The following is a 12,395-nucleotide window of genomic DNA, read 5'->3' on the forward strand; positions in this document are numbered from 1 at the left end:
ATTAAACATTAAAAAGAAAAACTTTAAATTTCAAAAGTGGATTCTGTGTTTCTCACAAAACAGCTCTTGGGGCACAACTACTATAGTGATCACAAATATTAAGAGCTTAATAAGCCTCATCACATGATAAAAAATACAAAACTACACAGTTTTTGTTCTTTTACCATAGTTTCTCAAATTCTTGGAATTCTTTCTGAGAATATTCTATGGTCAGAGCATAACAGTTAAATTTTTCTTTCAACTAAGGTATTTTTTCCAATAAAAAGTGCTGCTAAAAAGTTGATTTAGAGCACGAATTTGCAACACGAGGCTCCAGAGTCACATGCATACTGTAAAAAAATGTTTTAAATTTGCAATAAAAAAATTGGCAGCTGTAGTTGCCAAAAAAAATCACTGTAAAAATAAAGGTGTCACTTTTAACAATATTACTGTAAACAAATATTGTTTTTTTAACAGTTTTTGGGGTAATATTCCTAGTTTTTTTTTGTATAAATAGCAGTGTATTTACCCTTAAAAACTGCAAAATTAGCAAAGACAAATATTTTTTTATGGCAGCTGTAGTTGCCAAAAATTCACAGAAAAAAAAAATTGGTGGTTACTTTAAACAATATTACCGTAAGCAAATTTTGATTTCTCTTGTTTTTTTTTTTTTTTTACAGTTTTTTTTTTTTTTTGGTAATATTCCTAAATTTTTACAGTAAACAGCAATGTATTTACCCTTAAAACATACAATGTAACACTGCAAAATTAGCAAAGACCTATAATAATTTTTATGGCAGATGAGGTTGCCAGAATTTTACCATAAAGTATATGGTGTTACTTAAAAAAAAAAAATCACATTACAGTTAAAATATCTGCTATTGTCCCATATTACAGTTTTTGTTGAAAATTGTGTCATAATTTTACTGTAAAAAATCATATTTATCCCATAATTTTCTTTTGTTTTTTAAATAATTTGGCTCTACACCAAAGTTGTCATGTGTGTATTGTGCAATAAAAGGAGAAAAAGTCCCGAGGTTTCACATTTAAATCCACTGCAAAAGACGGTCTTATTTGACACAGGGTGTATTTTATTTTGAAAGGAACATCTATGTTCCTTTAAAAAAGTTGCAGTCAAAGGTAAAAGAAACTACATTTGTTATAGAAGAATATAAAACTGTTAAAATTTAAATATTTTAAATATCTAAATTTGATAAATAAATAAATGTTTAATAGCCACAAAAAAAGTTTTAGTCAGTAAGAAACTGAAATAAAGACAGTTAAAGGTTACAAAACCCTGATTTAGAGTAAAGAAAATCCAATAAAGCAGATGCTCATGTATAAATTAAACACCAATAACCTTAAAGTTTTTTTTTTCTGTATGAAAATCTTCTTTTCTCAGGAGAAACCCCTATCTACTCCCCCAGCGTTGTCAGAGAAGGCCAATCCTGTTGGCGTAGAGTGGCTGTGGAGTCCCATCCTGATCCGAACGTACCTGTCGTTGATGGCCTGCAAAGAAGGCCGCACATGGGAAGGAGCTGTGGGGGCGCTGCAGAACATCACAGCAGGAAACAAGCAGGTAAGGCCTCCTCTGCACGGGCAATACTTTTATTTTTGCAACTTGATTCTTAAATAAATAAATTCCTTTTTTCCCCCAAATATGACTAAAATTGTTCGGGTTTCAGAACCCAAACCGTCTTTTTCCTTCTCCAAATTGATTAATTTAGTTGAATCCTGTTTGTATTTTTAGTGTGAATCTCAAACGGTCTGTTTTTCTGTGGTCTGATAGAGATCAGAAGCGATCGCTTGCTTCATCGCCCAGAAAGAAAACGGACTTCAACAAATTAAAAAGATTTTAGAGAACTCCGAGTCATTAGTGTCTGCTAAGACAGTCATCCAGCTGATAAGAAACCTGTCTCGCCACAAGACGGTGCAACCTGAAATTGGTAACTATACATTCAAGATTTTGAAAGCTTGAGCTCAAAATAGCCAATCACATTTAAGATGTGTATCTGTGCTCCTCCTACAGTGGCACATGTGTTGAAAAATGTGGTGGAATTGCTGCCTAATAATGACAAAGGTGATGAGGAGACCAGTCAGGTGGCGGCTCATCTCTGTCAAATCCTGATTAACCTGACCACAGGGGACATCAAACACGCCAAAGCCATCATATCGCTTAAAGCCCTGACCAAGATCAACAATATCAGCAGAATAGACACTGGGTTTGTATTTAAAATTAATTAATTAATGTAATTTAAATAAAAAAAGTGTTTTTAAATGTTGCATTAACTTGCTGCTTTTTTTTAATTAAAAGTCGGGGTCCGAGCTCAGCGGGTCGTGCGGCTTGTATTCTGTTGCAGCTCATGTGGAAGCGCTCTGAACTCCACTCATACATCAAAGAAGTGAGTATCCGAACATACCTGAGGGGAGGGAAATATTTCTCAGAGTTGGCTGTTGATATGTGTTTGGAATTTGCTGTCTGTAGGTCGAAAGATGATTTTTGTTGACAATTTTTGTCATGATTTATATGCATATTCTGTTAGAAATTAGCAAAAAAAAAAAAAAGAAAGATTGGTTGAAGACTTTTTTACATTTTCCAAAAACAATTTAATCCTGTTATTTATACTATTATTGTTTTACATACTTGATAGTTGAATATTTTTAAAGTCATTTTTAGATTTTTCTAATGTTATATTTTATACTTTCAAGTATCAATCTGACAAATGCTTACGAACCATTTTTATTCTTATTAAAGGCCAAGAAATGGCAAAAAAAGAATGATTCATTATGTTTATGAATAAATCTAATTTAAAATATATATTTTAAAAATTAAATCATGTTTTTAAATCCAATTCAACAAAATACATTCTTAAAAAAATACATTATTTTGGAATCTCTCAAAAATAACTTTCTGTTTATTGATAGGTTCAATAAAGTTTTTTTTTTTAATTCAATCTGAAACTTTTCCTTCATGTTTTTCTCAAAAAAAATCTAAATGTTTTCTTTTTATCCCTTTGAAGTACTCATTGAAGTCAATAATTTTAGATGAAATAAAACAAAAAAATAAAATAAAATAAATAAATAAAAGGGGAAAAACATTTAATGAAAATAATTAGGAAATTTTCAAAATAAAAGTTTGAATAAAACAAAAGGTTACTTAAATTTGAGGCTTTAAATGGTGGATTGAACATCTGTTCTCCCCAAGAAATAATATTGTAATTATTATTAATTATATTAATAATGCTGAACAATAAAGACATGTAAACATCAGTAGAAAAAAGAAGCAACAATAAAACAGACGTAAAAATAGAAAATTTGAGGAGGCACTGCATAGATTAAAACGTCTGTTAAAACGGTAAAAATCAAACAACGCATTAGACAAAAGCAACAGCAATAAAACATAAAAATATGTTGGGAGCTCCACAGTGGCCCTAAAGTGTTGAAAATTAGCAAAACATTTTCCCTCCAAAACTGTTTTTCTGATTTCACGGGGGCAGCCATTTTGAAATGAGCAGGAAAAGCCCTTCTACTGCCTCTAGTGGGAGGATGATGCACTGCACAGCAGAAAACCTTAGGGGTTTTTAAGGAAAGTTTTGATTATGTTAATGAGATAGGGGTCTCAGAATTACGTGTATAAAATATGATACAAATGATTATACAGGATTAAAGGTTTATTTTAATAATTTTACTTTACAAAACATAAAAACGTTTTAGGTTTGGCCTGAGTTGATTGTCTAGTACAGGATAAATTTTTTTAGATTTTGAATTTTGACAACCATTCTGTGTTATTTGAGTCCACCATTGGCTCAAATCCAAAATACACTTGAAGTCTATGCAGATTAGCGGACGTCCTTTTCTCTAACTCATTTTCTCTTTCCCCCCACCAGGTGAGTGGCTTGAGAAGAAAACATTTTATCAACGAAAGGACAAACTCAGTCTTTAAATCAGAAACACAAAAACAAAAACTTTCCAATTTGTGATTGTATTTTTTTGTCATTGTGTATTTTTGCTGTACATCAAGTCACTTATTTACTTCATATAGATTCAATAAAGAGAAAGACAGGACATATAAATTACATATTATCATAAAACTTTCTGATTTTGCATTTTAATATTTTCTTTTTTTCTTATTTAGTGTTAAAAAAAAGTGCATTTTAGTTTGTTTACTTGAGGAAACACCACATATTTTTACTTTACTGTTGTAATCCATCACGGGTGAAGAAGTTCACTTTTATTAGTGAAAGAAAACCCTCAAGACTTCAGTAAAACTGGCAAAGTATTTGCAGTTTATGTAGCTTTTTACTTTTTATTTGTGTAGCATGACCGCTCAAATACAAATACTGTATTATTGTAGTGAACATTATTTGAAGAAGCCAAACTTACTCTGGCTATTGTAAGTAAATCCACTTTTCTTTATATTCTTTATATTTTTGTATTTCAGACTCTTCATTTTTTTATTTATACAAAGCCTTGCTTTTCAAAAATCATAAAGAAAATGTACTTTTAACATATTTCTTGTTTTCTAACAACTTCAATAAATATGAATTAAAAAGTCAAACAATTTGGGGGATTTTTTTATTATTTAAATGACTTTTTTTATTGTTGTTTTTGACACTGGAAAATATGATTTTGCTGAGATAAAAATAGATATTAAAAAAAATAATAATTTGCTATTATAATAAGGATTGGATCTGTTTTTGTCCCAGACATCCGAGTCTGAATCAGTCAGAATTAGAGGTTGCAAGTTAAAAACAAGATTAAATCTCAACAAAGATGACGGTATAAGGTGCACCAAACTCATCCTTGACTTCTTTTCTAGTTTTTCTATTTCTTTATTCAAACGGCTAAATCCTTGAGAGATCCATTTCGCCTAATGAAACGAGTCTGAAGAGGGAAATTGAGAAAAACCTCACTGGAATTCCAGCAGTGGTTAAATCTTCTGGATGAAATTAACAATATCCCACGAAGCAATTACGCTTTATCCCCTTGCCTCTCCCTGTATCTGCACACAAAGCCTCTGCAGACCTCGATGAGACCGGAGAAAGTATGACACCACACAATATATGCTAATACAATTTTCCTATCTTACGATTAATTTTTATGAGCACACGAGGAACCAGATGGGCATTAAAATGTAAGCATTTTTAAGGGATCCAAGAAAAAAAATGTTTAAATGTGTCCTGCAGGGGGCAGTAGCGCAGCATCAAAAGTGCTGAAAAAGACATGGAGGGGGAAATATTTCAGCTCCCAAGTATAGACTGTCCTAAAGTGATCTCGTCCTCTGACGACATTCATTGGAGCTTCCACATATTCTCTGATTAAACTCTAAGCCTTTTCTAGGTCAAAAACTAATTGCTACAGTTTTCTCCTTTTGTTAATAATCTTTACTATTTGGAGAACTCATTTGGTAACAAAGGGTGGAGCTCTAAAGCTTAAACTTTTTTTTTTTTTTTTAAAGGAAGTGACTCAGACATTAGAAACCTAATAATCCTTTAAACAATGGCTGTTTGTTTCTTTGCAGCTTTGCTTTGAAAATGGGTCTTTTATTTTTCACAAGAAAACCTCATCACTGACGTCACAGTTATATGGAGCCCTGGACATGACATAACAAAAATTGTTTCCTCAAGCATTTAATGCAAGAAATGTAGTATTAGATGTGCACAAACTGGTATTTTACTAGCATTTTGTGTTCACAAGTTAGCATTTTCTACGCACAAATGAGTGTTTTGTGAATGTATGTTAAAATTGTATTAGCATTTTATGTGAATAAATTTGCTTTTTTTTTGTATTTTGTGTGCACAAGTTAGTATTTTGTGCACACAAATGACTTTTTTTAGCACACAATTTAGCATTCTATTAGCATTTTGTGTGCACAAATTATTATCCTATTAGTATTTTGTGTGCAGAAATTACCAGTTTATTAGCATTTTGTTTTCACAAATTACAATTTTTTGTTGCACAAAATAGCATTTTATTAGCATTTTTTTCTGCACAAGCTAGCACTATTATTAGCATTTTTGTGCACATAAATTTGCCTTTTATTAGTATTATGTGTGCACTGGTTAGCATTTTTAAGCAAAAGTTAGCATTTTATTAGTAGCATATCCTGTGTGTACAAAGTAGCCTTTTATTAGTATTTTGTGTTCACAAGTTTTTAGCACAAGTTAGCAATTTATTGGTAGCATATCTTGTGTGCACAACGTTATAGCATTAGGAGTGTACAACTTACCATTTATGTGCACAAGTTAGCAATTCTTTACACACAAATTAGCATTTTATTACTAGCATATGTTGTGAGCTCAAATTAACTTTTAATTAGCATTTTGTGTGCACAAGTTAGCATTTTTAATAGTAGCTAATTTTGTGTGCACACATTAGCATTTTATTATTATTTTGTTTGCAGAAATTGCTAATTTTTTTAGAACAAATTATCCCTTTTTTATGTCATGTGCAGGGTTCCATACAATCAACCTCAGGGATTAATTTGAAGGAAGTTTTAATAAATGGTAAAAAAAAGCCTTTTTGGATGAGTTACTTACCACTTTAGAAGCCCAAAGAATATTTTTAGATGGCTGTAGGGATGGTATTTGTCTAAAATAGCTGATGGTAGCAGGTGTGTAGAAACATGAGAATATGTTTGTTTGCTCCAAAAGGAGAGGAGTGCAGTGAGGTTTCCAGGAGTTGTCACATAATAAGGCTGCAAGTGTTAACCACACCGTAAAAGAAAGAACTCATTCACTGATCTGCTGCAGTATAAACAGGAAAAATGTGAGCATCATTTCACTTTTCAGGGGCTCCATTGTCAGATGTCTCCACAAAGGACCAACTGATCTCTGCTGACGCAATTGTTCCAGAAAAAATAAAAGGGAACTGATGGTATTTAAGAAAAAAAAAAGGAGAACTTTATTTTTTCGGCTGTTTCCAGGAAAAATTCTCAGTGTGACAAATCTTTGAGGAATGTTTGGAATGTAGCTCCACACTTCAGTTAAGAAGTGGAACAGGCAGAGCTAATTTTTCAGCTCAGAGTGCACGAGTAATGGAAAGATAGCGCTCCTATCCTAAAATATTTATGCTCTCAGAAATGGAATAAATCAACAAAATAAGCAGTGAGGATGTAAATGAGATGTGATGCAGCTATGAAGAAAATCCCCAGAATTTTACCAAAAAAAAAAAAGTTTTAGTGAGATTAAACAAGAACCACGAGTCACTAAATCATTTCAGTAAAATGCAGCTAAACTATAATAAAATGGAAATTTTTCTGATGATAGTGGACATATATAAAGAAAATTAAGCTCAGATTATTTGTATTTCTGGTGTTTCTTTATTCAAATCATTGCGAATTAGGAGCACACCAAAAAAACAATATTACTCACCATTTTTGTTGCTGCAGTAATGTTCGGATGGGGTTGTGAGGGGTCTAAACTAGCAGGAGAGTGTAAACGACGGGATGATGGGAAGTAGGTGCAGGCTTACTTCATGCCAACAGTCAAATTTTTTTACAATTACTTTCTACTTTTCATTTATATTTTGAAAAACTGTAGATTTACGTTTTAAGTATTTGTGTGAAACTAAAACAGAGAATTTTGTCTGGTACTTTTGTACTGATTTCAGGTTGTGCACGTCTAAATCCAAACACTTCAAACATGCAATAATTTCAAAAACTGTTCTTCTGTGGAGATTTTTTACATTTTTGTTCTTGAGATGAGAAATTTGTATTAATGGTACACACATGTATCAACAGGTGCATCTTAAATTGTGAAGTATTTTTTTAGAAACTAAAACCTGGTTATACAAAGAAAAATTGTAAGCCTTTATTATTGTTTCCATACGAGTCTTAGGAAATCAGAATATCACATCCGACCAATCAAAAGTGATGTTTTCAGGTATCTAAAATCAGCATTGATTTACTCATTTTTTCTATAATGAAAGTTCAGACTGCTTTGGCTGCTGCCTTCATCTGGGACCTCGATTTCCAACTGCAATGAAAAATTAACTTTCATCTGAAAATAGGACTTTGGATCATTAAGCACCAGTCCAGATCTCTCCAACTCACCCCAAGTCAGCCCCTTCCCATTGGTTCAGCAGTGGTTTGACATGTGGAATGTGACATTTGCAGCTCATGTCTTATTCAACTGTGTGTGGTGGTTCTTTGATGCACTAACGCCAACCTCACTTCACTCCCTGCGATGCTTGAATGAACTTTGCTTTAAGAAACTTCTCAAGGCTGCGGTTATCTCTGGTGCAGCTGGTGCTACCACACTGTTCCCTTCCATGCAGTTTTCTGTTAAAATGTTTGGATACAATGACCATTTGATGATTGGCCTCCTGACTGTCATCTGTTCAGTCTTCCACATGAGTCTGTGGCCACTTATTTATAAAAATCTAGCACACACAGCTACTCAATGAGTGATTGATCGGACAGTCACCGCGTTGGCGGGGAAATCGAACCCAGCAGTCCCAGGTGCCAATTTCTCGGTTTATTGTATTAGTTTATTTGACAAGGACATTGCACATTAAAAAACATTTCTGCAAATGAACCAGAGTAAGGATGTTTTTTCATCTGTCGCCCCGGGACAAGGAGTAAATGAGAAAATAGGGTCAAAGGAACCGTACCTCTGGACTGGCAGACTGGGGTGGCGGTTCCCCCTTTCAAGAAGGGTGTGCCATTTAAATTACAATTTTATGATATTTCAGATATGTAATTCTCAAAAGTGATCATAATCTCTGTTTATCTTTTTGCAAAAACTAAGAAGAAAATTATGATTTCTCTACAGTATTTTAAATGTTGAAATCGTGTTTATTTGGGTTTTAATAACAGGAAACCCAGTTCATAAAACCTGTTAAAAAATATATATATATATATATATATATATATATATATATATATATATATATATATATATATATATATATATATATATATATTTTAACAAGAAATTTTTAAGGCTTGCTAAGCTCCTTTGTGATGTCCTTTTCCTCTTTAAAGCAAATTAAAGGGTTTTATCACCACAGAACCCCCACATTCAACTACATTTAGTTCACATTTAATGTTCACCACTATAAAGGCAGTAATATCCATTCAGTCGTCATTAAACAGTTGCTGTGCTACAAATGATCTTTTATTCGGGGAGAATTCTGATGCAAAAAAAGAGACTTTGAAGTTAGTTAAACAGTATTGTGTTGGTTTTAAACTGCTTTAACAAGCTCAGCTGCAGCCACTTGGTGTTCATTTAGAAGATATTACTCTCAGCTGTGCGGAGCTTTTATAAGAGCACGAACAAACAAGCACATGTGGGAAACCTGCTGCTTCTGTTGTGTTGATTGGGAATGAAACCACTAAATAATTGATTTAAAGAAGTGTGCATTTGTGACTTTTTAGGGCATTTTAGAAATTACTTAAAAAAAGTTCAGAAAAATTAAGACAGAATATCTCTGTCCTCTAAAATTGAGGTCTTAGGTCTGCAGTGAATCCGTGTTTCTCTGGATTAATGAATGGGTAAGCATTGCATGACGGAGGAAGCATGAACTGAGTGATGCTGTTGGACGAGAACTGAGAGGGGTCAAAAAGGTCGAGCTGTGACTGGTAGAGGAAGTACATTTATGAGAAGGAATACTGCTTGGAAAGAAATATGGATTTGTGCTCCGACTTTAAAGAGCAGAGAAGATAAAATCACATAAAATGGTCTAATAATGATGAGACCTACAACAAAGAAAATGTTTTTGGTGTTTTTAATATGTTTCTGTGCCCTTTTTTGATCAAAATGAAGGATATATGAAGAAAATTCATATTTATTAAATTCATTAAAGGTTTTGTTGATATTGACCAATTCCATATCATGCATCCTCCCCCACCATGCTTGATATATATATATATATATATATATATATATATATATATATAATTACTAAAAGCAACTTTGTTGATTAGGACTTTTCATTTTATCTTTTCAAAGTAATACAGAACCAAATTTCCACCCCAATACTCGCAATCGGACCCTGGTCCAGGACCAGGCCCAGCTTTCTGACCCATCTTCTGAGGCGGTCTTGGTTCTTTTCCAATCCGCCTGAGCTCCGGTTCACTCAGAGTTTCCTCAATCTGATTAGGCTCCATTCTCAGAGCAGAACAACTGGACCAAAACCGCCACTTTATATAAAGAAAATTAGGATTAAAACTGCTTTTTTTTGTTTTTTTCTTTATTCAAATCACTGTGAATCAGGAGCAGACAAAAAACTGCAATCACTAACAATCTCCTTGCTCTGCTCCATTCCGATATTTCCACTTGCAGACAAAACCAGCTTAATTCTAATTAAAAAACAACTGGAAACGCTTTAAAAAATTGATCAAAAAATGATTGCAGTGGGACTTAAATTACACAAAATTTAGGAACTTCTTAGAGATTAGAGAATGTTTGGGGTGAAAGTGAATGAAAAGTTTGGCACAAACGAGTTCAGCTTCAGGAAAGCTTCACCTCTGATTAACTAAGCTTTGGGGCTTGACAGCAGCGAGGCTGCATCTTGCATAACATCTGCAGATCCTGACAGCATCTGTCAAATCTGTCACCACTGCCTGCAAGAAAACAGCAATGGCTTGTGGGGTAGATTGTAACTACAGCTGGATCACATGTTGGGATTTAATTGGTTTCCTTCTTATGGGATCAGTGCCATTGACACTGAAATTGATGACAGATTACACATTAATGGTGTCGACGAAACTGAGTTTTATGTTTTTATTGATTTAGTTATAATTGTTATTCTGTTTTTAAATGGATTTTGCGGAAAAATAGTGATAAACAAAAGTGGAACTTTTTTCTTTTTTTTTTTTTTTTCTCCTAACAGTAGAAGCTGCACAGCACCGAAAACTGAGGGTCATCTTTGATTCTGCCTGATCAGCACATCAGGCAACTGTCATGATTAACGCCAGGAGACATGGAGATACGAGCCCTGACTGGAATTTTAAACACATAAATGCAGGATATCCAGTCAAACTGTTTAAAAGAGAAACATGTTCTCATCCTGATAGAATGCAAAACGGTTAATGATTTATTTGACTAATTGTAAATAAATTTAACAAACACAATTTGCTTATGACATTTGGTTTTAAGAGAAAAAAAAAGATGGTTTAAGTAACAAATTTGGCAGGTTATCTACTCAGTTTATCTTTTTAAAGTCCAGCTTTTGAGCTATCTTTTTTTTAAAACGTTTGCAGGGATCTTTTAATCATAATTGTGCTGTTTTTAAGCAAAAATAAATAAACCTGTGTTTTCTGGAATATCGAAATTCACCTCCAACTTTTAGGCAGGGAGGCAATTTCCCATCATGCATCTGTTTACATGCTCTCCTGCTAGGTTAAAGCCCCCAACCCATAACTGTAGTGGTGCAACAGAAATGGCGAGTAATATCGGGGCTGTCAAGACGGAGAATTTGGAGCCAAACAAGGAAAACTACATTGTAAAAAAAAAAAAAAAAAAAAAAAAGCGGTAAAACATGATTGTTAACAACCGTTATTGTGAAAAAATATTAATTAAAAAAAAGATTAGACAGTTAAATTATCATTTCCTTAAAGTCATAATTGTTCAAAAACCATTTGTGCATGTGTAAAATACATAATGGTCCAGTTAAAACTATACTTGATACTGTCAAAGACATGTAAAGGTCCTTACTAATATCTTAACAATAATGCATGTAAAATTTAAGGTCTTCAGTTGTAAATTGTATAATTTTACATAATAAAAATTGGAAAATACTGTAATACAAATACATTTAAATACTGTAAAAAAAAGACATTACAGTACAGTAATGCATTATAATAGTAGTAATACAGTAAAATTCTTGCAACCACAGCTCAGTTTTACTGTAAAATTTGCAATATATATTTTTTAATGTGTAAGACCGCTAAGACCAAATACATATATTTGTCTGCAAGTGGACGCATCGGAATGGAGTGGAGCAGGGAGCTTGTGGCCCACCAATTGTAGCACCTATGCCAATGCTAGATACAACCTTTTCTTTTTATCTTTGACTCCCAACGATTTGAATATAGAAATACTCAGATTGAATTTTAAGTTTAATTTTCTTTAATTATGTTCTCCATGAGTAAAATATCACAGGAACGTTTTATTTTTAGGAGTGGTTCTCAAGTGGGGGTCCCCAAACTTTTTCTTGAGAGAGCCACATAGCTGTTTTCTTCCCTGATGACGCAAAAAAACTCTGCCTGGATTAGGTTAAAATAAGTATTTATTTAATTTTAATTCTCAAGAATTATTATTATTATTATTATTATTATTTTAGCATTTAACACTCCTGCGTAGCCGGGACACAAACCTCCAACCTTTGTAATGGAATGCGGCCGCGCTCTCACCCCCACACTAACATTTGGTACATCTCTTTAAGCATGTAAGATCTTTTGACCATGCATC

General features: G+C 33.1%; 2 protein-coding genes across 2 annotated transcripts in view; both read left to right on the plus strand.

The window, feature by feature from the left end:
* LOC112157121 (plakophilin-2) overlaps window positions 1–4,474 on the plus strand; it is a 17,046-nt gene extending 12,572 nt beyond the window's left edge. The window contains exons 9-13 of the mRNA XM_024289675.2: window positions 1,382–1,558; window positions 1,769–1,925; window positions 2,009–2,201; window positions 2,294–2,381; window positions 3,867–4,474. Of these exons, the coding sequence (XP_024145443.1) occupies window positions 1,382–1,558; window positions 1,769–1,925; window positions 2,009–2,201; window positions 2,294–2,381; window positions 3,867–3,959 (708 nt within the window). The 3' untranslated portion in view covers window positions 3,960–4,474. The remainder of the gene's footprint in view (window positions 1–1,381; window positions 1,559–1,768; window positions 1,926–2,008; window positions 2,202–2,293; window positions 2,382–3,866) is intronic.
* Window positions 4,475–9,279: 4,805 nt separating this feature from the next.
* Window positions 9,280–12,395, plus strand: part of rassf8b (Ras association domain family member 8b) — a 30,871-nt gene continuing 27,755 nt past the window's right edge. The window contains exon 1 of the mRNA XM_024291194.2: window positions 9,280–9,475. The gene's annotated coding sequence lies outside the window, so the exon portion shown is untranslated. The remainder of the gene's footprint in view (window positions 9,476–12,395) is intronic.

Source organism: Oryzias melastigma, linkage group LG23, assembly GCF_002922805.2.
Source record: "Oryzias melastigma strain HK-1 linkage group LG23, ASM292280v2, whole genome shotgun sequence".
In the NCBI taxonomy this organism is placed as follows: Eukaryota; Metazoa; Chordata; class Actinopteri; order Beloniformes; family Adrianichthyidae; genus Oryzias; species Oryzias melastigma.